This window comes from Bufo gargarizans, chromosome 7 (genome assembly GCF_014858855.1).
Source record: "Bufo gargarizans isolate SCDJY-AF-19 chromosome 7, ASM1485885v1, whole genome shotgun sequence".
In the NCBI taxonomy this organism is placed as follows: Eukaryota; Metazoa; Chordata; class Amphibia; order Anura; family Bufonidae; genus Bufo; species Bufo gargarizans.
Window position 1 is genome coordinate 187,036,359 of NC_058086.1, and position 27,402 is coordinate 187,063,760.

General features: G+C 42.6%; 1 protein-coding gene across 3 annotated transcripts in view; it reads left to right on the forward strand.

Moving 5' to 3' along the window:
- The window catches only part of FLNB (filamin B), a 217,114-nt gene that overhangs the window by 171,150 nt on the left and 18,562 nt on the right, over window positions 1-27,402 (forward strand). For 2 of the 3 annotated variants that reach the window (XM_044302265.1, XM_044302263.1), the window contains 13 exons: window positions 4,634-4,757; window positions 6,537-6,693; window positions 8,073-8,262; window positions 13,182-13,429; window positions 13,686-13,757; window positions 15,376-15,478; window positions 16,057-16,197; window positions 16,746-16,874; window positions 16,994-17,167; window positions 21,179-21,337; window positions 24,334-24,537; window positions 24,632-24,784; window positions 25,671-25,793. In XM_044302265.1, coding sequence (XP_044158200.1) covers window positions 4,634-4,757; window positions 6,537-6,693; window positions 8,073-8,262; window positions 13,182-13,429; window positions 13,686-13,757; window positions 15,376-15,478; window positions 16,057-16,197; window positions 16,746-16,874; window positions 16,994-17,167; window positions 21,179-21,337; window positions 24,334-24,537; window positions 24,632-24,784; window positions 25,671-25,793 — 1,977 coding nt within the window. The remainder of the gene's footprint in view (window positions 1-4,633; window positions 4,758-6,536; window positions 6,694-8,072; window positions 8,263-13,181; window positions 13,430-13,685; window positions 13,758-15,375; window positions 15,479-16,056; window positions 16,198-16,745; window positions 16,875-16,993; window positions 17,168-21,178; window positions 21,338-24,333; window positions 24,538-24,631; window positions 24,785-25,670; window positions 25,794-27,402) is intronic. The other variant, XM_044302264.1, reaches the window with a different exon arrangement.

The following is a 27,402-nucleotide window of genomic DNA, read 5'->3' on the forward strand; positions in this document are numbered from 1 at the left end:
GCCCTCCAGCTCTTGCAAAACTACAACTCCCAGCATGCCCAGACAGCCTACAGGTATCAGCCTACAGCAGGGCATTGTGGGAGTTGTAGTTTTGCAACAGCTGGAGGGCCGCAGTTAGAGATGCCTGCCTTAAACAGACGTGGAAAGAGGCTCCGTGTGGCCATCCCCCCCCCCCCCCCAGTCCAACTATGAACACAGAATGCCCTGAGGTACGGACACACATGGTGACCACAGAGCAGAGTAGTACTGGCCAGTTTTTTAATGATTGTTACCGTAATTTCTGCACATTTTGGTTTAGGATAAAATTGCTGTATACCTGGAGAAAAAAAAAGTGCATTTGAAAAACGCATAGTTTTGTAGTGAAAGCGCATGTTTGTCCAGTGTCTGTACCCTAAGGCTGAGTTCATATGTTGGCATTTTATTGGATCTCTGGTGGACTGGTAGCGTGTTGCGTGGCAGAATTCCACATGACAGTCACACACATTATACTGCAAACAGTTTTGTGGTGTGGTTATTGACAGACCAGTTTTACAGGTAAACCGGGCAAGAGTAATTAACGTAAATTCAAGGGGTTTCGTTTTTTTTAAAATGTCCCAAATGCCTTTAAAATTATTTGTCTAATATACCTTATTTATTGATTTCGACTTTTTACTAAAGAAATTTCCACCTAAAACCCTGATTTCCAGCTCGCTTTAAATGAACTATTCTGGCACATCGCTGACTTCTCTGTGGTGTACGGAGTACGGACTCTGCAGTATATCAATGGGACCACTGCGAACGGAGTAAGGGAAGGAAAACACATTGCTGCTCCTGCCTGTGCCTGCCTGAGGTTTACTAAATCCTGGCATAGCACATGGGTACCCTGTAACCACGTGCTATGCCAGGATTAGCTGAGTGGAGCGGGCTCCTACCTGTGCCTGCTTTGCTCAACTGCATGTAAGCTTTTAGATAAGCAAAGTAGGCACAGACAGGAGCCCGCTCTGCTCCGCTAATCCTGGCATAGCACGTGGGGACAGTGCCCATGTGCTATGCCAGCATTTAGCCAACCTCAGGGGGCACAGACAGGAGCAGCATTTGTGTGCTCCCGTCTGTACTCCATTCGCTGCGGCCCCATTGATAAAATTCAGAGTCCGTACTCTGTACACCGCGGTGTGCCAGAATAGTGAATTTAAAGCGTGCTTGAAATCAGGGCTTTAGGTGGAAATTTCTTTAGTCAAGAGTCAACATCAATTAATAAAGCATATTAGAAAAATTATTTATAGCACATTTTGGACTTTTGAAAAAAACTTGAATAAAAGTTTATTTACTCTTTTTAAGTTTTTCCCATGTAAACACAATAATGATGAAATGGTCACTTGCATCAGAAAGTAATGTTTTTTTTAGAATTTTTGGCAGTTTTCCTTTTTCGTTTAAGTAGTATTATGTCATGGAAAACGAAATATAAAATATTGTCCTTTTGTAGTAGTCAGCACAGAGAGGTAAAGCTCCTATATTGATGGGTATCCCATTGTCCGTTTACTACTGCTGTAAGGGAAAGATGTTATCTGCAGGGACAACCCTATGGCAGCTCTGTTCTCTTGATAGTACTAGATAAATATACCCACAGGAGAGCATTGCCTTCATCAGTGTAATGTGTGATGTTCTAATTGAGTCACTTATCACCCTTCCCTCTCTCGTCGCAGTGATGGTCTGACTGAGAGAGTTAGGCAATCTGTGAAAATGCAGAAAATTGGAATTGTGCTGGCGCAGCTCACTCAGTGGAGCCCAAGGTGTGGGTTACCATAATGAAGACTTTTTTTTTGATGGTCTAAAGCTACATGTTTTGGGATGGGATCAGTCTCTTCTTCAGACAATACTTGTGTGCTGCCTGAAGAAAGAACTGGTCTAGTCCCAAAATCCCTAGCTTTGACAGTCACTAAAACGTCTTCATTATGGTAACCCACGCCACTGTGTTAGCAGCACAAGTTCAATTCTTCCTACGGGGCCCCCACTAATCATCTGTTTGAGAAGGCCTGTGGATCCTGTGAGAGCCATGGCCTTCTCATTGCTTACCTTAGGCCAGTGACATCGCGACCATTGGTCTTGTGGCCTGGGCACAGTTCAGCCCCATTTAAGACCTCCATCGATCAGATGCCGATGACCTATCCAGAGGATAAGTCATCAGTCACAAACAGTGATGGCCAGTTTGCAGTGTTCGTCGGCGAACACTGGAAACTGGCCATCACTGGTCACAAATAGCTGGACAACAACTTTAAAGAGCCAGGACAGGAAGTAGAATACATGGAGTGGCGTCAAAAAATTAGATCCAGGAGACCATCTATACAGTTTATGTAAAAAAAAATATAAAAAAAATACATTGAATGCTGATATATAAGAGAAAAAAAATTGATGGATGGGTGCTTTCAAAATGCAGCACATGTGTAAACCCAGCTTTAATGGGGGATTAGAAAATAGGTTTTCTTGATTAGACATACTCCTTTAATAACTTCTTGTGCTGATGATTCCTTGTAAAAAGACTTACTTCATGCCTGTGAGTAGGTGGATCAGTGTAGAGAGTAAACCACCGAACGTTGTATAGCCGTGGACATTGGATATTATTAGGCATCTGTTCACACATGTCTGTAAACTAGTATGTGACGTGTTTAGGGGGTATATTATAAAATACTGCTCTGTATTTGGAAATCTAGTGGACACACAGAGTACCCTGCACATTGATCAGAGTACTGTCCAACCTCATATATACAGTGTCCTGTGAATGTGTGTGTGTGTGTGTGTGTATATATATATATACATATATACAGTGTGTGTGTGTGTGTAATATATATATCTATCTATATATAAAAGGAACCGTCTGGAGTGCAGTCCAATTTTTTTCATTATATATATATATATATATATATATATATATATATATATATATATATATATATAATATATTTGGTTGCAAGTGCATGCTGTAACCTTGTTCGGTCTTGGTGTTGGCTTCTTTTCTATGGGAGTGTGTGGATAGCGTGCTCTGCTGCTGCTGCTTTTACAATCATTCATTATTTGGTTTTGGGCTTTATGGCTTCTGTTTCCACTAATGACTCTGATCCTTTGAAGATCTTAATACGTCTGAAATGTAAATACTAATAATACCGGAGGCTGCGATGTCTGGGGTTATTTTTTTTTAATTTTTTTTAAGGTGTCCCCCCTTGCCCTTTCGGTATTATTATAATTATGCTCTCTTTATATGATATTCTAAAGACAAAGACTGTGCAGTTCTGCATGAACTGTGCTCTCCTCTCTCTCTCTTTGTATTTACAGATGTAGCAGAGCTGAATTTGCCATTTTGAGGCTACGTGGTTTATGCATTACTTCAGATGACACACTGTGATACTATCACCTGTGCCAAATGGCAAATTTGGATCTATGACATCTGTATTCCCATTTCCAAACCTTTTCTGGAAAAAGAAAAACATTTTCAATCATTTTTAATTAACCCTAGAAATATTTATTGTTTATGAAGATTTGTCATAATGTAGTTCTACCTTCATAAGCATCAGTTTTTTTAATGCTTATAGTAGCCATGGCTTATTGTGTTTATAGCATCGTGGCTGACTACCTCTCTTAATTGGAAAGTGTAGTTGTCACCCACAGAAACCAGTTACAATCCATGTTGTCTACCATTGTTTGCATTTGCAAAGCACATAATATTTTTCTAGAAAAGGTTGGAAAATACATTATTTTTCAAGAAATCTCCTGGAGCAAAATATCTGATGAAGGTACAAAAGTCAAGTCTATGCTTTACTATAAAGGTACGGTCCCATTTAGCACCAGCCGCAGCTGAAAAACCATGGCCATGCGTAGTTGCCAACAGACCTGCCAGGATTGTGAATTTTCTGAAAGAGCCCTGGCAAATTTGGCTTGTCCTGGCCCGAAAAAATGTGCGGGACTTATGTAAACTAGTAGCCAGAAGTGTGCAGTCCCAGGGTTTGGTATGCCCAGGGACGAGGCGGGTAAGTATGCCTACATGCGGTAAGCAGGTTTCAAATTGATAGTCAACTGGCATACAGTTTCGCAGGAAATCCTACAGTTTTGCCAACAAAAGTGCATACTTCCGGGTAAAACAGTGGTATTTCCAGCAAAATCGGGCAGCCATTAACTGTTTCAGTGTAGATAGGTGTGGTTTTTCAGCTGCATGCTGTGAACTATCTTGAACTTTTACCCCAAGTATGGATGAAAGAACTTGAGCACATGTAGTGCCTGAACTTCCTCATTTCCTTTAACCCAGTGATGCTAACCTTTTGCTGTGATTCCTGTGGGCTTTGGTTAGTAACACAGGTCTAAACTTTTGAGGGCTAGAATTATACCATAGAGTATTAGACATTAAGGGCACTACACAAGCTCAATTCGTTCAGTCATATCCATCAAAGACCATAGAACCTGCTCAAAAATATCAAGTATCATTTAGAAGTTGGAATATCTGTAGCAAGCGACAATGCAAAAAGATCTTGGTGCTGGTTTCACCAGTATAATCTGCAGTGGCCTCATCATTGATATCTGTGTATGACTTTGCAGGGGTCGCTTACTGCAAACCTCTGACTGATTGTGGAGTTATATTGGAATATTTAGAGCTTCTCTTAATTCCTAGGGGTTGTTGAGCCGGTGGAGATAACAGATAATGGAGATGGGACACACACTGTGGCCTATACGCCAAGTGTCGAAGGGCCCTACACTGTTTCTGTCCAGTATGCAGATGAAGAGATTCCTCGTAGGTAAGTGTTGGTGAAGATAGCTAAAATGTAATGACTATGTTAGTTCAGTATTGGCACCATAATGCTTTGCTGCAGCGGCCATTTTGAAACCGTAAGTGCAGACGTATTGGTGATCCCCTTTTTAGTAGCTTCTTGGTATATTGTCACTTTGTCATTGATTTTAAAAAAAAAGACACTTTACAATCAGTTTCTGAGAACCTGATTCACAGGAGACACCCAGCATGGCTGCCACCAAAAATCTAGTAAATTAACTCTGTAAGAAGATAAAGCTTAATTACGAAACTTTATAATCAGTATGATCTCCATGGCCTTAGAGAAACCTGCAACCTGGTTACCCGTATAACGGGGGCTTAACTATAGAGAGTGCAGAAAGTACAGACACACCTGCTGCCATGAGGCCCAGCGCTAGTATTATACATGACATTTAATACTTGGGAGCCCATTAAAGTTTTTGCATTGGGACCCTTGAAGTGCAAGTTACCCCATCCAAGGCCATGCATTTTTGCTGCATATATGGCAAAAAGGGAAAAGGCACTCATAGGGTAGTACGTACTTGGAAGGATTGGTTAGGAAATAAAATGGTTAGGCTCACCTTTCAGTGTTGTGCGTATGCAGGCACAACACTCGTGAGGGCAGGTGGTCGGTGCTGCCAGTATCTTTCAGTCCTCATTTGTGGAGTTGCCGATTCTCCAGACGAGTGATAAAGAAGACAATGGAGAGATGTGTACAAATGAAATGCACAAAATTCGATACCTCCTGGCGCAAAAACACGACCTCAGTGGATGGAAGATGAATCCTTTTTATTGAATTGTAGATGACAACGTGTTTCTGAGTAAATACACTCCTTTCTCAAGTCTGTAGGGTCCGTGCCTCCTCATGCAGATGGTGCGGTTTCTCCGCATGGACCCTACAGACTTGAGAAAGGAGTGTATTTACCTCAAAACACGTTGTCCTCTACAATTCAATAAAAAGGATTCATCTTCCATCCACTGAGGTCGTGTTTTTGCGCCAGGACGTATCGAATTTTGTGTACTTCATTTGTACACATCTCTCCATTGTTTACTTGTAAAATTTTTATTGTATGCAGCCATCGAATGTTTTTTTAAAATACCATACAGAGGCCTAAAAATGGCATACCTCAAAAACACTAATAATGCAAAAAAAAAGCACTGCAAAAAATACACCAAAAATGCTTTTGTCTGTAGTGAATTTCATAATTCACTATAGACTTTAAAGTATTAACTGGACACACACAAAAAAAAGTTGAAAAAAGCAAAGCCATAAAAAAAAAAAAAAAACTTAAAGGAGTTTTCCTCAGGCTAGGTCATCAATAGATCAGGGGTCCCACTCTCGATCGGCTGGCTGTTTGAAGAGGCATAGGCTCTCCGGTGAGGGTTGCAGCATCTTCCTAGGCCAGTGACATCACGGTCACAAGTGAATGAGCCTGAGCTGCAATACCAAGCACAGCCATTATGGAATGTAAGCTGTGAGGAGTCTGTTTCTTCAAATGACTGATCGATGGGGGACCCTCACCTGTCCTCAAGATGTGTGAATCCAGTTTAGCCTTATTCAATTATGTAAATTAATAATGGAGTTAGGCAAGTAGCAATATGCAATTGTACTAGTAATCTAGCTGAAACTGTTAGAACCCTGTTGGGACCTCTTTTTCCCATTTCTTCTCCATACTTGTGTAGCCCCGGCTGTAGTGACCTAATCTTTGCTGATGTACGGTGCCCTCCATTGTTGACCTTCTGTATATTTGTCCCATGTTCTTCACAGTCCTTTCAAAGTTAAAGTTCTTCCTACGTATGATCCCAGCAAAGTGACGGCCAGCGGCCCGGGTCTGAGCTCCCAGGGGGTTCCTGCCAGTCTTCCCGTTGACTTTGCTGTTAATGCTAAGGATGCCGGATTAGGAGACCTCTCTGTTCAGATCACTGTAAGTCATTTTTGTGGATTTTTCATTTTCAAAATGTCTTTGTATCTTTCCCACAGTTTTCAGTTCAAAGAAACTTAGATCTGTTTGTTCTATGATATGTCGTAAATTATCCCAATGGGATGTCCATTTTCCATCTTCAATATATCTTATTTTCCTAATTAAAGATGATTAGGGTTCATATTTTATTATTATCAGGAGATCAAATAGTTAATTAAATCCTTGTTTTCTTCTCCTCTTCACATGTCACAGATAATGTCCTTCACATGACTGCATTGTGAATCCAAGATTTGCCTTTGGGGGGAAATATAGTGCCTCATGGAGTCACCATTTAGCAGTGTATGGGGGTACATTCAGGTCCATAATATGGTAACCCAATGGATTCCCCATGCTCTTTGTGCCAGTTAAAGGGATTATACCATGATTAATGCAAAACATGAACATCCATCATCTTATAGTACATGGCAGAACCAACCTTGGATCCAGAGATCTCTCCATTCATTGCCCCAATAGCTCTGCTTTTCAGGGGAGTTCTCTTCATGGGGTGTTTCCATTCTGCTGTAGCTCTCACCCTGTCACATCTTCTAACAGTAGATACGTTAGGTAACAATTAAAGGATGGAACTGAGCATGTGCGACCACCTCAGGGAGTTGGACAGAGAAATAAGGCAAAGAACAAGCAACAGGTGTTATACAGATTTGGTGCATCCTCCGGTAGTACAGGGGGAATCAAGACCAGCGTACAATATACCGCTACCGTTCTTGATAAATGTCCCCCTACATTTTTAATTAAGTTCAGTTACAAAAGTATTCAGATCCAGGTGCTGGTTTGAAAATGTAGAAAACCCCTTTTAAATATATGTCTATGCAGGGATTTGGAGAATAATGTCAAATAAAGTTCCAAAATCCTAAATCTTTCTTTCAGATCTATGTCACCTCATTATAAAACAGAACAGAAATAGATGGCTGTGAGTTTCCGCCAGTTCTGAGCGTCCACCATTGCCGGATGCTGGGGATTTAACGCAATTCCCTCTTGCTGGTTACATTGTGTAAATCATGTGTAATGAGAAACATTGCTGTTTGTTTAGGAATTAAAGGAAAACTTACGTCCTAGGTGACATTCTCAGAAATCTGGGTAGGAGGACAAATGAATACACTCTGGGCAAATTCTCAAATGCTCCTCCTGTAACTGAAGACGATCGGCCCTTGGCTTCCAGGGGAGCTGTAATTTTCATTGATGTTTCTTCTCCTGTCACAATATTGTGGTTTGGATTGTGTTTCTTTAGCTGTCTGTGATATTGTCATGTGTGCGTTTTTAGGTTTCGGAAGGTTTGCATTTTAAGATTTTTTTTTTTTAATTTTTTTATCTTCTGTTGCTGCCAGAACCAGGAAGGTAAACCAAAGAAGGCTCAAATCCTGGACAACAAGGATGGAACCTATGCCGTATCCTACGTTCCTGATAAAACTGGACGCTATAAGGTTGCTGTAAAATACGGTGGCGAGGACATACCATATTCTCCGTACAGAATTAAGGCAGTGCCCTCAGGAGATGCCAGCAAGTGTACAGCTACAGGTATAATCTTCGCCATAACTGAAAAACTCTTGCCTTAAAGGAATAATAATTAAAAAAAAACTGTGCTCCCCTTTCTGAACCTCCTCCGTTCAAGTGCCACTGCCTGATCCTCTCAGCCCGGCTTATTTTTCCGGGTTGCAGCAATGAGGCGACCTCTGCAGCCAATTCCTGGTCCCAGCAGTATGTGGCACAAGACCGTGGAGGCCAATGACTGGCTGCAGCAGTTACATGCAGTATACAGATACTTCATGGCTGTGGTCAAAAGCATGATGTCATGCCTCTAGCAGCAGGGTGGACCAGATGGGCAGCACTGGAACACTGGATTCAAGATGGTGAGAATATGGCTTTCTTAATAGTTTCCCTGCCTTTCTGAATGCCTTTCCCCTGGGTTTTCCCCACTAACAATGCTTATCCTATATCCAGGCCAGGCTAGGATAGGTGATAAGTGTCTGGGACCCCCAGCTATCCCAGTGTGTGACCACCACTCCATTCACTTTTATGGGACTGCCAAGTACATCATTCGGCGCTACCTCCAGCAGCTGTATAGAAATTATTGGAGTGGTATTCACGCATGTGGGACCCTAGGATCCTCTTCCTAATGGAGCTCTAAAACTGGCCTTTCACATTATACTTTTGTCAGCTAAAAGGTGAATTGTGTTATGGATTCCGTTACCACGGACCATAACGCAATTCTATGACGGAATGCCTTTAGAGCCTTTCCGTTATTCATTCCGTCACAGTAGAAGTCTATGGGCTGCACAAAACGGATCCGTCCTGTTTTCTTTATGCAGGGGAGGACATTACATCAGTGATCTCTTCCAGAACTGAAAGTTCATCTGATAGTCTCAGGCTCCAGGTCAAAGACCGTCCTGCCTTTTACTGCCAAAATTGTTCGCCATAGACCTGTAAAACTGGTATAACCTGAATTCATGGCCTGCAGTAGTTGTCAGGAAATATTACGTAAGAGCGCTATTTTGCAAGTACCGTATATAAAATGCAGTTTAACTAGTAAAGTCTGCCTGGGGGGTTAAAGGGGTTATCCGGCCATATATATTGGTAACCTATCCTCAGGATAGGTCATCAGTATCTAATCGGTGGGGTCCGACACCCGGGACCTCTGCCAATCAGCTTTATGACTAGAAGGCGGCCCTCCATCTGTCATCTGTGTAGTGTGATTACAAGTACTTGCTGTATTCAGGTGAATGGAGTGAGCACGCGTCATTACATTGCAGAAGCGGTGCTCACATGTGCCGCCGCCTCCTCTTCAAACTGCTGATTGGTGGGGGTGCTGCATGTCGGACCCCCGCCGATCTCTTATTGACGACCTAGCCAAGAGGATAGGTCACCAGTATAAATTCCTGTACAACCCCTTTAACAGAAAGTCTCGGGCGCTGTCTACATGCAGCTTCTGTTGGCCAGTCTCGATTTTTACGGGTGTGCGATGGCTGTATTATGGCTGGATTACAGATGTGTGACGGCTGTATTTCTGGATTACAGATGTGTGACGGCTGTATTTCTGGATTACAGATGTGTGACGGCTGTATTATGGCTGGATTACAGATGTGTGACGGCTGTTTTATGGCTGGATTACAGATATGTGACGGCTGTATTATGGCTGGATTACAGATGTGCGACGGCTGTTTTATGGCTGGATTACAGATGTGCGACGGCTGTTTTATGGCTGGATTACAGATGTGTGACGGCTGTCTTATGGCTGGATTACAGATGTGTGACGGCTGTTTTATGGCTGGATTACAGATGTGTGACGGCTGTATTATGGCTGGATTACAGATGTGTGACGGCTGTTTTATGGCTGGATTACAGATGTGTGACGGCTGTTTTATGGCTGGATTACAGATGTGTGACGGCTGTCTTATGGCTGGATTACAGATGTGTGACGGCTGTTTTATGGCTCGATTACAGATGTGTGACGGCTGTTTTATGGCTGGATTACAGATGTGTGACGGCTGTCTTATGGCTGGATTACAGATGTGTGACGGCTGTTTTATGGCTCGATTACAGATGTGTGACGGCTGTTTTATGGCTGGATTACAGATGTGTGACGGCTGTTTTATGGCTGGATTACAGATGTGTGACGGCTGTCTTATGGCTGGATTACAGATGTGTGACGGCTGTCTTATGGCTCGATTACAGATGTGTGACGGCTGTTTTATGGCTCGATTACAGATGTGTGACGGCTGTTTTATGGCTGGATTACAGATGTGTGACGGCTGTCTTATGGCTGGATTACAGATGTGTGACGGCTGTTTTATGGCTGGATTACAGATGTGTGACGGCTGTTTTATGGCTGGATTACAGATGTGTGACGGCTGGATTACAGATGTGTGACAGCTGGATTACAGATGTGTGACAGCTGGATTACAGATGTGTGACGGCTGGATTACAGATGTGTGACGGCTGGATTACAGATGTGTGACGGCTGGATTACAGATGTGTGACGGCTGGATTACAGATGTGTGACGGCTGGATTACAGATGTGTGATGGCTGGATTACAGATGTGTGACGGCTGTCTTATGGCTGGATTACAGATGTGTGACGGCTGTCTTATGGCTGGATTACAGATGTGTGACGGCTGTCTTATGGCTGGATTACAGATGTGTGACGGCTGTCTTATGGCTGGATTACAGATGTGTGACGGCTGTCTTATGGCTGGATTACAGATGTGTGACGGCTGTCTTATGGCTGGATTACAGATGTGTGACGGCTGTCTTATGGCTGGATTACAGATGTGTGACGGCTGGATTATGGCTGGATTACAGATGTGTGACGGCTGGATTATAGCCGGATGAATTAGCACAATAGGCATCCAATGCATAAAAAATATACATCAGTGAATTGTTCATGAAAGATCTGAATGTGACTTTCCTTCACAATTATGTTATCTGGGTGAAAAATGCATTAGTCCATTCAGAAGAACATAGAGCAGACAGCCGGTTTCTGTGTTTCTGGATATGAAAAAGCTTCTTATCCCTGTAACTGAAACCGTCACCCGGCCTGGAAAAGCGGATGTTAACAGAACGCAATGAATCCAGTTCCATTCACTTCAGAATTCCTTTCTTTTGTAGAATTTTGATTGCGTGCAATTTTATCTTGCATTTTGTTCTGCTTTCTGCCTCCTTGCTGCTTTTTTTTCTGCTTAGAAATCCCTTGTATCCCTCCTAATAAGTGGTTATTTGAGCTGTACCTGTTGCTTTCCTTGCCGTCCCCTTGTTCTGAAGTCCTCTCACATACAGCCACTCAATAGGCTGAGAAAACACAACCTGACGTATTGTCTGACTGAGGTTCTCATTTCCCATCGCTGCACGAGATTTCCTGAAAAGTTAGTGAAATAACAGACACCGACCAGGGGAGAACATAAGTCTGTGTAATCCTCTGTACAGAGTGGAAGAGGTTCTGACCCCGTTTTCTCATCTTCTACTCTTACATAAACCTTTGCAGATACATGTCTACCTGTCTATGGACAGTACTGTAAAAGCATCAGCTTTCTGAGCTGGTCTAAGTAAAGCTGCCATTGTTTTCCTGATAATCCTCTCCTAGAGTAGGCCACAAAGGTAAAATCTCCACTCAACAGTAGTTTATGGGTGTTCAATAATGGGGCATGTGATACTTTGAAGCTCATGCACTGACTTGTCAGAAAAACAGTATACACAGTATAAAGGTGAAAGGCTTAATCAATGCGCAGCTCAAATCCCCTGCTAGGCTTGGCTTTTAAAGTTAATATTGTAGCTGTCATTAGAAGGAGCTTAAATTGAAATGTATTGAATTTACTGTATACATAGTGTGCAGTAAGCTCCCTCTAGTGGTGGCTTCAGGCAACTTAGAATTTTAAGTCACTAACCTTTCAACCAACTTTGCATAAATGAATAGTACGGGTGAATATAAGAAACCTTGTAATAATTATCATTGAAAAATACCCTTTTCTCCCTCTAGCAGCTCACTCCTCCACATCTCTCCCTAGATGTATTTGGGCATTGTGTGTCTCTTTGCACCTGCTCCTATGGACAACAGCACATAATGTAATCTTTTATTGAGCTGACAGTCCGTATTGATTCTCATGATGAATTTTTCAGAGAATGTTAGTTTAGGACGGGAAGAAAAAGAGGCATTTTTCTCTGATTAGATACATTACACATTTTCTTATATTCACCTGTACTATTTATTTAGGCAAAGTTCTCTGCATGGAAGATACCTGGCTGTCTGTAGCCACCCTTGGTACCAGGAGCTTCATCAGAAATTTTTACGGTTCAATCAGTTTCAGCAAAAAATTTTAAAGGGTTGATTGCCCGACTTCTTTCTAGAACACTAGAATTTTTAAAGGGCATCTGTCAGCAGTTTTGTACCTATGACACTGGCTGACCTGTTACATGTGTGCTTGGCAGCTGAAGGCATCTGTGTTGGTCCCATGTTCATATGTGCCCGCATTGCTGAGAACAATGATGTTTTAATTTATGCAAATTAGTCTCTAGGAGCAACGGGGGTGTTGCCGTTACACCTAGAGACTCTACTCTCTCTGCAACTGCCGAGCTCTCTGCACTTTGATTGACAGGGCCAGGCAGTGATGTTTTCACGACACCTGGTCCTGTTAAAGTACAGTAACAGAAAAATTTGAGCCTCTAGGAGTAACGGAAATCGCCCCTGTTGCTCCTAGAGTCTTATTTGCATATAATAAAACTTCATTTTTCTCAGCCATGCGGACACATATGAACATGGGACCAACACAGATGCCTTCAGCTGCCAAGCGCACATGTAACAGGTCAGCCAGTGTCATAGGTACAAATCTGCTGACAGATGGGCTTTAAATATTATGACAAGTTCCGATCCTCTTGTGTTCTTACCCGTAGTGAGTTTGATCGACTTGGAAAGTGAGTATATTTACTATGGCTTTCTGTATTTCCAGGGCCTGGAATCCAACCAGCTGTGAAGACCGGTGAAGAGGTTGGTTTTGTGGTTGATGCCACCACTGCTGGAAAAGGAAAGGTGACTTGTAGCATACTAGATCCAGATGGTCTAGAATCCGAAGCCAATGTAATCGAGAATGAGGATGGAACCTACGACATCTTTTACACCACTGCCAAAACCGGGCCCTATGTTATTCACGTCCGCTTTGGTGGAGTGGACATCCCCAACAGCCCCTTCACAGTTATGGTAAGTGGCTGAAGTATAAATTTGTCTAACAATGGAGGAACAATGTCTCTGGTGCAGGATGGGTTTACCACCATGATGCCAAACGGAGGTGTGCCAAATCATGTCGTCACACCTCCATGGGGCCTTCAAGGTGAGAGATTGAAGGTGCATAAAATGTACTTTTTTTTGCCTGAACCAGGAATTGGTGATCTTTGATGACTGTGTTCTGCTTGTTGATAATAAAGTGTTTTTTGACCTTTGTGTTCCACCACCCCAGGCTACAGATGAAGTCCCAGTAGTGGCTCAGCAGCAGAGTGTTAGTGCCTGTCCCCCAGGCTATGAACCCTTGGTATATATATATGTATATTCATCTCCATATAACTGATCCATTCACCTTCCATGATTGTTCCATGACAGAATTTGACATTGCCGCTTCTTGGGACTGCTTGAGCCGCTCTTGGCCATGATGATCATTGCCTTGTTCTTGATTATTGCACCGTGACATGTTTTGCCTTCCAAGCTAAAGATAAATCACAGCCAATCACTTTTTATTATCATCATTTGCCCTCAAGAGAAGCTTCTTTGATTTGGACTTGTTTTCCTTCTTGCACGAAACATTTCACTTTTTCATCTCACTTTAATGTTTTTTTGTGTGTTCCTCAAAATACTCCTTACTAAATTCCCAAGTTGATGGGGCCACCACGTGACCTGTAGTGTCATTCCCTACTCCGCTTGCTTGAATATGTCTAAATCATTTTCTTTTCCAGATTTCACCCATTTCAGGAGTTTTGAGATACATTTTGCAATCCATGCTTCTATATATTTTTGGTTCAACTGGTGATTTTGCAAATTGACATTGTGTGTAGAGCTTGCCATGCCAGGAGACTTTTATGGTATAGTCCTACTGGGCCGATCATGAAAATCTGCTGAAAAAAACTAACGTATGTTTGCCGTAGATTTCATCCCATGTATTGCAAAAGGGGAAATCCGTGGTTGGACTCGGCAACATAAATGGACATGCAGCAAACTTAAAGAGGTTTAATATTCATAACTTGTCCTCGGGATAGGTTATCCGTACTTGATCGGTGGGTGTTGAACGCCCAGCACCCCCACAATTTAGCTGTTTGGAGGCCATTGCGCTCCAGTGAGCTCCGCTGCCTTCTCACAGCTTACCAAGCACAGCGCAGTTTATTCTATAGTGGCTGTGGTGGGTATTGCAGTTCAGTTCCATTCACTTGAGTTGCGCCTAGGTCATGTGACCGATGAATGTGACATCACTGGCCTAGGAAGAGGGCGCTGCACTCACGGAGCACTGTGGCCTCTTCAAACAGCTGATCAGCTGGGTTGCCTAGGGTTGGACCCCACCAAGAAGAGATTGGTCCTCAGGATAGGTCATCAATATTAGTCACCCAAAAAAAAACTTGACCCGCACCGCTGGTCAATTTCTGCTGCAGTGTGGATGACATCTTGTAAATTCTCATCCAGTTTGCTGTTACTGTAATATGCTGTGGATTTTCTGCCCATAGTTGGCAGTGTATCCGCCACGTGCGCACCCTTATCATGCGCTGTCTGGGAGGAAGCTGTGGGACTGTTCATCTTAAACCTCCTAATTCGTATTTCTGGAGCTTAATAATATTACAGGCTATAGCTACTAGAGAGGGGTCTTCCTCTGGATCAACTTGCGGGATAACAGGCCGAACTGGATGGACAAATGTCTTTTTTCGGCCTTATGTACTATGTTACTATGTTACTATGAACAGAATTCCAGACAGAGCAGCAAAATAAAAGTGCAGTTGTGAATCGGAGCTGCCTCTCCCCCTTCTTTACTATTTTGAAGGCTATACGATGTAGGGGAGCACTGTGCAAGAGCTGGCAACCCCTTCATCACACAGGTCCATCTGCACAATCACCTTCTCCATTCGCGGGCATGGTCTTCTTGCGTTCATGCCATTATTATTTTTCTCCAGGTGTCAGAATCTGCTTATGCACCGGTTGGTTCTATGAATGGTATGGGATTCAAGCCTTTCGATCTGGTTATCCCATTTGCCATAAGGACTGGAGAGATAACTGGTGAGTGTGGCATCATTGTGCGTTAGAAGCCGTACGTGACATTTAAAGGGCATCTGTCAGCAGATTTGCACCTATGACACTGGCTGACCTGTTACATGTGCTCTTGGAAGCTGAAGGCATCTGTGTTGGTCCCATGTTCCTATGTGTCCGCATTGCTGAGAAAAATTATGTTTTAATATATGCAAATGAGCCTTTAAGAGCAACGGGGGCGTGGCTATTACACCTAGACGCTCTGCTCTCTCTGCAACTGCTGCGCCCTCTGCACTTTGACAAGGCTAATCAGTGAAATCACTTTCACGCTTGGTCCTGTCAAAGTGCAGAGGGCGCAGCAGTTGCAGAGAGAGCAGAGCCTCTAGGTGTAATGGTAACACCCCCTTTGCTCCTAGAGACTCATTTGCATATATTAAAAGATCACTTTTCTCAGCAATGCGGGCACATATGAACATGGGACCAACACAGATGCCTTCAGCTGCCAAGCGCACATGTAACAGGTCAGCCAGTGTCATAGGGACAAATCTGCTGACAGATGCCCTGTAAGCCTGACCAGGCCATCATTTTAACATATCCCTTCTGTTTAGGTGAAGTCATCATGCCCTCGGGGAAGACCGCCCCTGCAGATATTGTCGATAACAAGGATGGCACCGTGTCTGTTCGTTATGTACCGACAGAGACCGGACTCCATGAACTACACATCAAGTGTAATGGAGTCCATATTCCAGGTAGAGCAGGGCTCTGGTCATAGGCTGTATGGGGTCTAGGCTGAGGCTTCTGGAGCTTTTCACGGGCTGAAATACCCTGTCCAAAATCTACTTTGGAAATCACTCGCGCGTCATCTTGTGTGAGCACAGAGTTGCAAAGTTCCTTCAGAGGAACCTATATAGACTGTTGCTTGCAGATCACAGGTAGCAGTGTTATAACCGGCACTTGTGATAAGGAGAGTCATTACATATAATCCACAAAAGTCTATAATAAACTGTAATATTTCCAGTTGTTTTGTCCCTTAGGAACGGTAGTGCCACAATAAAGTAATTTATAATGATGGTAGGCGTTTACGGAAGGATTGTATTCTTACCTTTTATCCTACTTTTATTCATTCAATCGCCAAGTGCTGGAAAAATAGTATTGCTGCCATCTAGTGGTAAAAGTATGAATTGGCACACAGTAGATAATAACATATTGCAGTACTTTATTACTTTGTATTATTTTATCCTTTAATACTTCTATCCTTCTGACAGCACTTGTTCTATGGTTCCTTATTTTATTATAGAGAGCCCATTACAGTTTTATGTTAACTATCCCAACACCGGAAGTGTTTCCGCCTATGGACCTGGTCTTAGCTATGGTGTTGCAAACAAGACGGCCACATTCACCATTGTTACTGAAGATGCAGGGGAAGGTACGGCCACTCTCCTTTCTATTTCTTTCATGCTTTTCTAGAATCTCCATCCTTTATTTCCACTCTCTCGTTGGTGTTTTCAGGATTGGATTTATGTATTTGTTTCTGATCTGGATTAGGAGGCCTTGATCTGGCCATTGAAGGCCCCTCGAAAGCCGAAATTAGCTGCATTGACAACAAGGATGGGACATGCAGTGTCACCTACCTGCCGACCTTACCTGGCGACTACAGCATCCTGGTCAAATACAACGATACTCACATTGCAGGAAGCCCATTTATCGCTAAAATCACCGGTAAAATAGATTTTATTACTTTGTCCCTGCAAAAATATTAAAGAGTAACTAAAACTTTATATAAACTTTGAATATATTCTCCCTAATAAAACTATCTCTAATATACTTTATTAATACATTTTTTATTTTTACTACACTTTTCCCTGCCTAAAGCGCATCATTCCCTGTGCGCTTAAAACTCTGTTCTCTGTATACCGCTGACTGCTCAGCGGTGTACAGAGTACATTTTATCAATGGGGCAGCAGCAGCGCAGGGAGTACGGGCAGTAGCGCATATTGCTGCTCCTGACTGTGCCCCCCGGAGGATTACTAACCCCTGGCATAGCACATGGGTACTCTGTGCACATGTACTATGCCAGGGTTAGCTGAGCAGAGCGGGCTCCTGCTTCTGCCTGCTCCACTAAGCATAGTACATGGATACAGGCCAGGGTGCCCATGTACTGTGCCAGGAGTTGGTAATCCTCCGGGGGCACAGGCAGGAGCAGCAATGTGTGATCCTGCGCTCCTGCGGCCCCATTGATAAAATGTACTCCGGTCTACAGAGAACAGAGTTTTAAGCACACAGTGAATGGTGCGCTTTAGGCAGGGAAAAGTGTAGTAAAAATAGAAAATTGATTAATAAAGTATATTGGAGATGGTTTTATTAGGGACATCTTATTAAAATTTTATATAAAAGTTTAGTTACTCTTTAAGAAAATAAAATAAGATCTCTGCCATTGTACAGCCTAGTGTATGTACCCATGTGCCTCCATATTGCTGCCTTTATGACGCCACAACGTACAGGTCTGCTGCAGTCAGATGGCTGCTTTCATTTTTCATAGGTCTTATATATTTTATAATATTTTTTTTTATATTATATACTATATATACAATATTTATTCTATGTACAGTGAGGAACAGAAGTATTTGAACACCCTGCAATTTTGCAAGTTCTCCACTTAGAATCACATTGTAGGTGCATTGCCACTCTGAGAGACAGAATAAAAATTAAAAAAAAATCTGGAAATCTCATTGTATGATTTTTAAAGAATTTTTGTCTTGCACTGCTGATCATAAGTATTTGAACACCTGAGAAACAGTCAGAATTCTGGCTCTTAAAGACCTGTTACTGTGCCTTTAAAAAGTCCACCTCTACTCCACTCATTAATCTAACTTAGTAGCACCTGTCTGAGCTCTTTAAAGACACCTGTCCACCCCACAGTCGGTCAGACGCCAACTACTACCATGGGCAAGACCAAAGAGCTGTCAAAAGACACCAGAGACAAAATTGTGGACCTCCACAAGGCTGGAAAGGGCTACGGGGGAATTGCCAAGCTGAAAATAGATCAATTGTTAGAAAATGGAAGAGGCTAAAGACGACTGTCAGTCTCCCTCGGACTGGGGCTCCATGCAAGATCTCACCTCATGGGGTATCACTGATAAGAAAGGTGAGGAATCAGCCCAGAACTACAAGGGATTTGCTGGTCAATGACATGAAGAGAGCTGGGACCACAGTTTCAAAGGTCACTGGTAGAACACTACGCCGTCATGGTTTCAAATCATTGCACGGAAGGTTCCCCTGCTCAAGTCATCACATGCCCAGGCCCGTCTGAAGTTTGCCAATGACCATCTGGATGATCCAGAGGTGGCATGGGAGAAAGTCATGTGGTCAGATGAGACCAAAGTAGAACTTTTTGGTCTAAACTTCACTCGTCGTGTTTGGAGTAAAAAAAACCCGGATGAGTTGCATCCCAAGAACACCATGGTAACATCATGCTTTGGGGGTGCTTTTGCGAAGGGGACAGAACTAATGCACTGTATTAAGGAGAGGATGCATGGGGCCATTTATTGTGAGATTTTAAGCAACATTCTCCTTCCATTGAAGATGGGTCGTGGCTGGGTCTTCCAACATTACAATGACCCCGAAGCACACAGCCAGGATAACCAAGGAGTGGCTCCGTAAGAAGCATATCAAGGTTCTGGAGTGGCCTAGCCAGTCTCCAGACCTAAATCCAATAGAACATCTTTGGAGGGAGCTGAAACTCTGTGTTGCTCAGTGACACCCCCAAAAACTGACAGATCTAGAGGAGATCTGTGTGGAGGAGTGGGCCAAAATCCCTGCTGCCGTGTGTGCAAACCTGGTCAAGAACTACAGGAAACGTTTGACCTCTGTAATTGCAAACAAAGCCTTCTGCACCAAATATTACACTGATTTTCTCAGGTGTTCAAACACTTATGTTCAGCAGTGAAAGACAAATATCGTAAATTCTTTAAAAATCGTACAATGTGATTTCCAGAATTTTATTTTTCAATTCTGTCTCTCTGGAATGCACCTACAATGTGAATTTTAGACCCCTTCATGATTTCTAAGTGGGAGAACTTGCAAAATCGCAGGGTGTTCAAATACTTCTGCTCCTCACTGTGTATAGTATCCCATAGGTGGGGCTCTCAGCTCTGGGACCTACCTCCTCTTTGAAAAATACAATGGCCTCCAGACTGTTTCATCCACCTGCAGGCTTAATGAGACATGGCTCTCTCCATTCATTTCTATGGAACCAAGCTAAAAAAATAAGCGCATCTGGCACAACAGGGTTCTTCTTCCAATAGGCCTGGTACCAGGGGTTGATATGCTATACATTTCTCAGATGAGAAAATCCCTTTAACTCATAAGTGAGGTGAGCATACTAAACCATGTGGTGACATTTTCAGCTCTGCTACATCTCTACATAACCCACATACAATCAGTCTGTGAGTTAATAGAAAGCCTATTGATTTTCAGTTTTTATTGAGTTTTTCATTTCTAACGGTTAAATAAAGTACATTACCGTTTGATTTGTTACTCCTCACATGTCTCAAATAATAAGGAAGGTAAATGTCAATTGTAGCTTTGAAAAAATGATGCCTATTGATTTTCTATGAATGCATTCACCACCAAGTCTTCTGCCCCTAATTTAGAGATGGAGGGGTCTTAGCACCTAGACCCCACCAGTCAAAACTTCTGTTGTGTCACCGTAACATGCCAGAAGTTAGTGAAGATGCTAGATACCCTTTAGGGGGTTGTTCGCAGGGTAGAGTTTATCTTTGTTAGAAAGGTCCTCATCGATTGTCTACAGGGAACCGACCACACTTCACTGATGGAAACTATTTTAGTCCCATTGGAATCCATGCTGTCCGTGCAATGCATGATCATTCCTGGTCCTCCACATTGAGGATCACTCAGCAGCTCTGTGCTATGATCAGGGTCCTGAATGAGGCCCGCCTATCTATTAACGTAAACCTCTCGTCGTCTTTTTATTTATTTTATTTTTTCATGGTACCTCCGAATCCAATTACATCCAACATTACTTTAAAGGGGCTCTCCGGGCTACAGATATTGATAGGTCATTAATATCAGATCGGTGGAGGTCTGACACTCAGCGCCCCCACTGATCTGCTGTTTCAGACTGCCGCGGAGACTGAAACTGACATTGTATGACTGAAACTGACATTGTATGGACAGAAGCAGAAGACTCCTCCGTACACTGTGTAGTTTCCGGCAGCGACGTACTGAAGCTCAGCTCCCCTTCGTTTGAAAGGGACCTGGGATGCATGTACCCCGGCAAGGCAATTAGAAAGTGTGCATTGCTGCCTGAAACGGCTAATTTGTGGGGGTTCCATGTATCGGACCTCCCCCACCACCATTATCTGATTTTGGTGACTTATCCGGAGGATAGGATATCAGTATTTGTAGCTCAGAGAACCCTTTTAAGTCACAAACTCCTACTATACCATGCATTGCCTTAATGATGTAAATAGGTCAATCTGCAGATATAAATTGCATTAGATATATGCAAATAAGTTCCAGAACCCAGTAGGAATGATTTCTGCTCTTCATTAATTCCGGAGACGGCTTCTAGGCAGCGAAGCTGAGAACATGTATTGCTGATTATTCCGTTCGTATAACTAATCTACATGACTGCTCCGTGTAATGCGCTTAATGTCATTACTGTCTTGTGGGGCTCAATACACGTGATGTCATCTGTTCTGCCTTTAGATGACAGCAGGAGACGTTCCCAAGTCAAACTGGGGTCCACGGCCGATTTCTTACTGGATATCAGCGAGACCGATCTGAGCCTGCTGACGGCCAGCATTAAGGCTCCATCTGGTCACGATGAGCCGTGTATCCTGAAGAGGCTTCCCAATAACCATATTGGTAAGTACGAAATTCATGCACTATTATAAGGTTTAGTTGATTAGATTATATGTCCTTTGTGATGTATTCCTTTATGGTTTTAATTACATTGTTTAACATGTTTACGTGTTTAACATGAAATTTATTCTGTGTATTGCGTAGTAATATTTACTGGAGATGATAAGCTCCATGTGTTTCTCTCGGCAACATCTGTCTTTGAGGGGCAGTAATTTAAAGCATTCTCTGAGAAATTTTCATGGCCCTTGGTGACAGTCTCCATAATGTTCAATCCATGGAGAAACGACCTTGAGGTTCTATAGATGCCTTCAAGCGACTCGTTCATTGATTTATATGATGTTGTTGACCAACATGATTCCTTCGTGAGTTCCTGTAGGAACATAAGGATGAAACTACAGTGGAAAAGCAAATTTCAATTTTTTTTCCAAATCTGTTTTATTGTTTTGTCGTTATAACAATAAGCAAATACAATTCAACGTAACCATTAACAAGGCAGTATATACTGAGAAAAACAGACATCAGAGAACAATAATATCAAAAACAATGTCCCTCCCCCCCCCTACCCAATCTTGTGCGCCAACCCTAAAGAAAATGGTAAGTCAGGGAAGCCTCAAGTGCTAGCCAAAATTTGAATAAGAGTGCGTCCATGAAGAACCTCATATAAATACCATGTGGTATGCTCAAAATGTGAAATAAGATTTGATTTGATAGAAGTGGAGAGAGTATTCATAAATAAAGACCATTTTACAAAAAAAAAAACCAAAAAAAACACTTGGTCTTTTTTTCCTTATCTGACAAAGTAAAAATCCAGTCCATATTAAACAGAGAGGTTATTTTGGCGTGGACGAAAGGGATAGAGGGTATTTCTGAGTTTAGCCATTGATGTAGAAGGCTTTTTCTAGTAGCAGCCGCCCAAATGTGTAATAAAGCTTTATCTCGTCTAGGGCGGCTGTGTTGTTCCTCAGATAATATGTTAAAAATAGCCCACTGAGGAGTAGCAGTGAGGGTTATGTTGTAAGATGTTACTATGTGGGATCGCACTTGCTCCCATAAATCTTGAACACATGCCCAGCCCCACAGATGATGGTATAGATCTGTATTGGGTATGTTACATTTAGCGCAAGAATAGGTACAGTCAGGAGGCATCTTATTTTTAATGCTCCGTGTAACATATGCTCTATGGAATATCATCAAAGCCATATCCGTCTAGCTGCTGACTAGGGAATGTTTTTGTATTTTCAATGTTTTGACTTCCAGATTTAGAAAGTCTTTGATCCATTTTCTCGGACCTGTGGTGACTACCTCCCAATCTAATAGTGGTCTAAGGAATCTGTAGATAGTGCTAGTGGAAGATATCGGACTCTTCTAAGAAATATGTTTAAGCAAGCCCCTCTCGCGTCTCCCGGAATATTGTTCATACAACGTTGTACAAAATTATGGGCTTGTAGATATATAAATTGTTTATAATTCAATGCCGGGAACCGTTGGGAGGCTTCTGTAAAAGAAAGAACAGAGTGACTGGAGTCTAACAGATCAAGAATCCAAATACATCCCTGTGATGCTAGAGTAGTATATATCCTGGGCCGTCTGCCCCCCCCCCCCCCCCCCAAAACCCCGGGTGACCCAAAAAGGGTTGAAAAAAAGTATGTGTACCATCTAGTTTACTGAATTTTCTTACCTTATGCCAGGCTTGAATAGTAGTCCACTGAACAGGGAAATCTCTTATGTTAGGAGGAAGCGTAGCTTTCGGTAAATGCAGTAATGCCAAAAGGGAGATGTGAGGGAAAAATAGTTTTTCCATATCTATATTAGCAAAATGGGTTTTACCTCGCATCCAGTCAATAACCTATCGGAAGTTGGCAGCCAGGTTATATAGTGTAATGTCGGAGAAGTTGAGACCCCCTAATATTCCAGGTTGCTGTAGTTTATAAAGGCTAAATTGACTCCTCCATGAGGAGCTCCAAATGAATTGCCTAAAAGTTCTCTGAAGATGAGTGGAGCAGTAGGGGGAGAGTTTGAATTAGCATAGTTTAGGGAAGGCCACCATTTTAAGGAGGTGACATCGGCCAGAGAAGGACAATGTAAAATGTTGCCAGGATTGAATTAAAGAAATGATTGAAACAATAAGATGACGGAAGTTCAGCCTATACACCTGGGCTGGGTTGGCTGCCAATTTAACCCCTAGGTAGGTAATGGATTCGGGATGCCATTGAAATGGGAAGGAAGTTCCCCAATGGTTTCTGGCTGTGTGAAAAATAGGAAGCGCTTCTGATTTATGAAAATTGACCTTAAATCCGGAGATGTCGCCAAAAGATGCTATAAAGAACATTATCTCTGGGATAGCCTGACATGGGTTTGAGATGAATAATAGGTCATCAGCAAAGGCTAGTAGTTTAGTTTCAAATGGTCCGGTATGAATACCATGGAATGAAGGGAGAGATTGTAAGACTCTAAATAAAGGATCTAGGGCTAAATTAAATAACAGCAGGGATAATGGGCACCCCTGTCTTGTTCCCCTACCCACTTCAAATGAGAAGGAGCAAATAGAGTTAACCCATATTGTAGAGCGGGGATTATGGTACATCATCTGGACAGCAGTACAGAACATGGGGCCAAAGTGTCGTAGCCGAAGGATTTCCTGAAGATATATCCAAGATACTCGATCGAAAGCCTTGTCAGCAGCTAGACTAACTAGGATATTCTTAGTTTGTCGATGTACTCTGCTTGAGGATATCGTCCCCAATCGCTGTTCGGATATTGTAAGTAAAAGATCTCCCTAACCTAAAACCTGTTTGGGAAGGGTGTATGATCTCTGAGCTAATTGTTTGGAGTCTGTTTGCCAATATTTTGAAAAGCACATTTCTTAAGACTCTGAGATATTTTTTTGAACTTAGGAAATTATTATTCAAGTTCTTGTATTTCAAAGTTCTTCACACGGACAGTAAATTATGGTTGTTTTTCCCACTTTGCTAACCTTTGTTGGCTTTTCTGGCCCTCAGGTATCTCTTTCATCCCAAGAGAAGTAGGAGAACATTTGGTTAGCATCAAGAAAAATGGTCGCCATGTTCCCAACAGTCCTATATCCATCATGGTATACCAGTCTGAGATAGGAGATGCCAGCAAGGTGAAGGTCTATGGACCAGGGTTAACGACTGGACGTACATATGAGATGTCAGATTTTGTGGTGGACACGAGAGAAGCTGGTCAGTAATTCAGCTATGGTGCTACCTTTGGAGGTGTCAAATGAGGTCTCCTTAGAAGCTCTATAACACTTTGTATTCTTGTAATTGCCTTCAGGTTATGGTGGACTCTCATTAGCTGTCGAAGGACCCAGCAAAGTTGATATTCAAACTGAAGATTTGGACGATGGTACCTGCCAGGTGTCTTACTGTCCAACCGAGCCAGGAATTTACATTGTATCCATCAAATTTGCAGATGAGCATGTCCCAGGTGAGACTGGCCCAGCAATTTGCACTCCAACTTATAACGTAAAACTATGGTGTGTCTTCAACAGTGCAATGGTCAAATCACCATGAATGGTTGTCCCATCTGTGAGTGAAAAGTTGAGGCATCATAGACTTCCTTGACATTTTTTTGGAGTATTGCCAGTTGAGGAACAGACTGAAATAGGTTCTCCAACCGATCATAATTTTTTTAATTTTTAAAAGGCTCGATCCTAAAAAAGAAAAATCATGCATACCTCCACCGATCCACCCGCTGCTCCCATTCTGACACTATTAAGGGCCCCTGCCAGTCTCTCCGTCCTGCTCTCGACACACAGGAAATGCCCGCTCAGTCAGTCACTGGGCAAAGCAATGAGCCACCTCAGCCAAAGATTCAGGCATTCCCTGTGAGGGACCATACAGCAGACAAGAGCTGGGACTGGTGGAGTAGTGGAATGGGACCAGCGGGGCAATCGGTAAAGTCTAAAGTGTTTTATATTTTTTCTAAAGGACTCTAACGGCCTGTCTTTACTTGGTTTGATGTCAACCACCAGGACCACCACCATTTAGGACACTGAAGGCCTGTGTCCATCCTAGCCTCTGTTCCTAGTACTGCAGCTCATCCGGTTTACTGGAATGGGACAAGATGGAGTATCAGGAGCAGCCACGTGCAATTTCCTTTTAATTGTGCTGAATGCTGGGGGTCCCAAAGGTCCAACCCTCGGATCACAGATACATAGCCTATCCCAAGGATAGGCCAGTGAATGTTAAGAGAATTTAGTCTTAGTGGCATTTATTATGTCACCTTTTTATCTATGGAGATCAGAGCAGGTAACAGGAGAATAAGATTGTGTGCATTTTTTGAATTGTTGCTTCCTTTCGTATGATTTTAGGAAGCCCCTACACGGCCAAAGTAACTGGAGAAGGAAGGGTGAAGGAGAGCATTACACGGCGGAGAAAGGCTCCTTCTGTTGCTACGGTGGGGGGCATTTGTGAGCTTAATTTAAAAATTCCAGGTGAGATTATTATTTTAATCTGCAGGGTCTCATTTTTACATGTACCAAATGCTTTCAGCGATATCATTTACTGCATAACAAGTGAAAACTCAAGAAACAATATGGCCTCAGCTGTGCCTCTGAAAAGTGTACTACACTGCGGCATACAGGATTCCTCAGCATGCCAATCATTTGTGATGTCATGTTATCATGAACAGGGATGTCTCCCCAGGGCTATGGAGCTGTGGTCCGGGGCAGCCAGGACTTCACGTGCCTCCATACAACCTCTGTCATGTGCATGAGGGCTAATACTGCAGGCTTAGGCTACTTTCACACTAGCGTTTTGCTGGATCGGCAGGGTTCAGCAAAAACGCTTACGTTACTGATGATACAACCGTCTGCATCTGTCATGAACGGATCCGGTTGTATTATCTTTAACATTGCCAAGGTGGATCCGTTAAAAGTCAATGGAGGACGGATCCGTTTTCTATTGTGGCAGAGAAAACTGATCCGTCCCCATTGACTTGCATTGGGGGTCATGCTGTCTTGCTCCGCATCCCAGGACAGAAAGCAAACTACAACATGTTGCAGTTTGCTCTCCAGTATGGGAACGCAACTGAACGGAACGGAACGCAATTTTGGAGCATTCCGTTCTGTTCAATTCAGTTTTGTCCCCATTGACAATGAATGGGGACAAAACTGAAGCGTTTTTTTTTTCCCTGGTATTGAGCCCCAATAACGGCTCTCAATACTGGAAAACTAAAACGCTAGTGTGAAGTAGCCTTAAATGGGGGAACGCGACATGCAGAGCATAGTGTCAGTCAGTAAGTAGGGCCACCCACAGGAGCATAGAAAGAGCAGAGTTTTATATGAATAAATTACCAGATTTGATTAATTCTTTCCCCTTAAAGGGGTTATCCCATGAATAATGTAGAAAATTAAAATCATAAATAATATAGTACAAGACCGCGTTTTTTGTTTGTTTTTTTTTGTTTGTTTTTTAACAAAGCTAAAACCAGTTCTGTACCGCTCATGGATCCAGAGATGTCACCATTCATTGCTACAATTGTTCTGCTAGATTTATTTCAAGCTGGCAGCTTAGGGGGTGTCCTTTCACAGAGGGGGTGTCCTTCTTGCTGCAGCTGGTGGCAGTTGAAGGATGGAATGGAGCATGTGTTTCCGTCTCAGTGAGCAGGACAGAGAGATTAGAAAAAAGAGCAACCAGCAGGTGGCGCCATACAGATAGATTTAATTGAATAACTCAATTGTTAGAATACATTTTTGATTACATGCAATTTCAAAAGTATTAAGATCCAGGTGCTGTTTGAAAACTGTAAAATATTTAAGTAGGACCTGTTCCCTCTCCGGACATACCTGTTTTAGTAACTACTTGCATCCCCAATGTAATAACAATTCTGGGGCATCTATTCTTATGACTCTATGTTGTGCCATTAATTTATTATTCCTTCTAGAAGTTATGAATGAATTACTAGCTGTTTACAATGGAGGTCCAGATGGGTGTTACCAATTGGGATGTGATCCTGCACTGTCTGATATTATACAAACAGATCATCCAATCAGTGCAGCTAGTGTCAGTAATACCCAGCTGGGCCTTCACTGCAAACTGCTA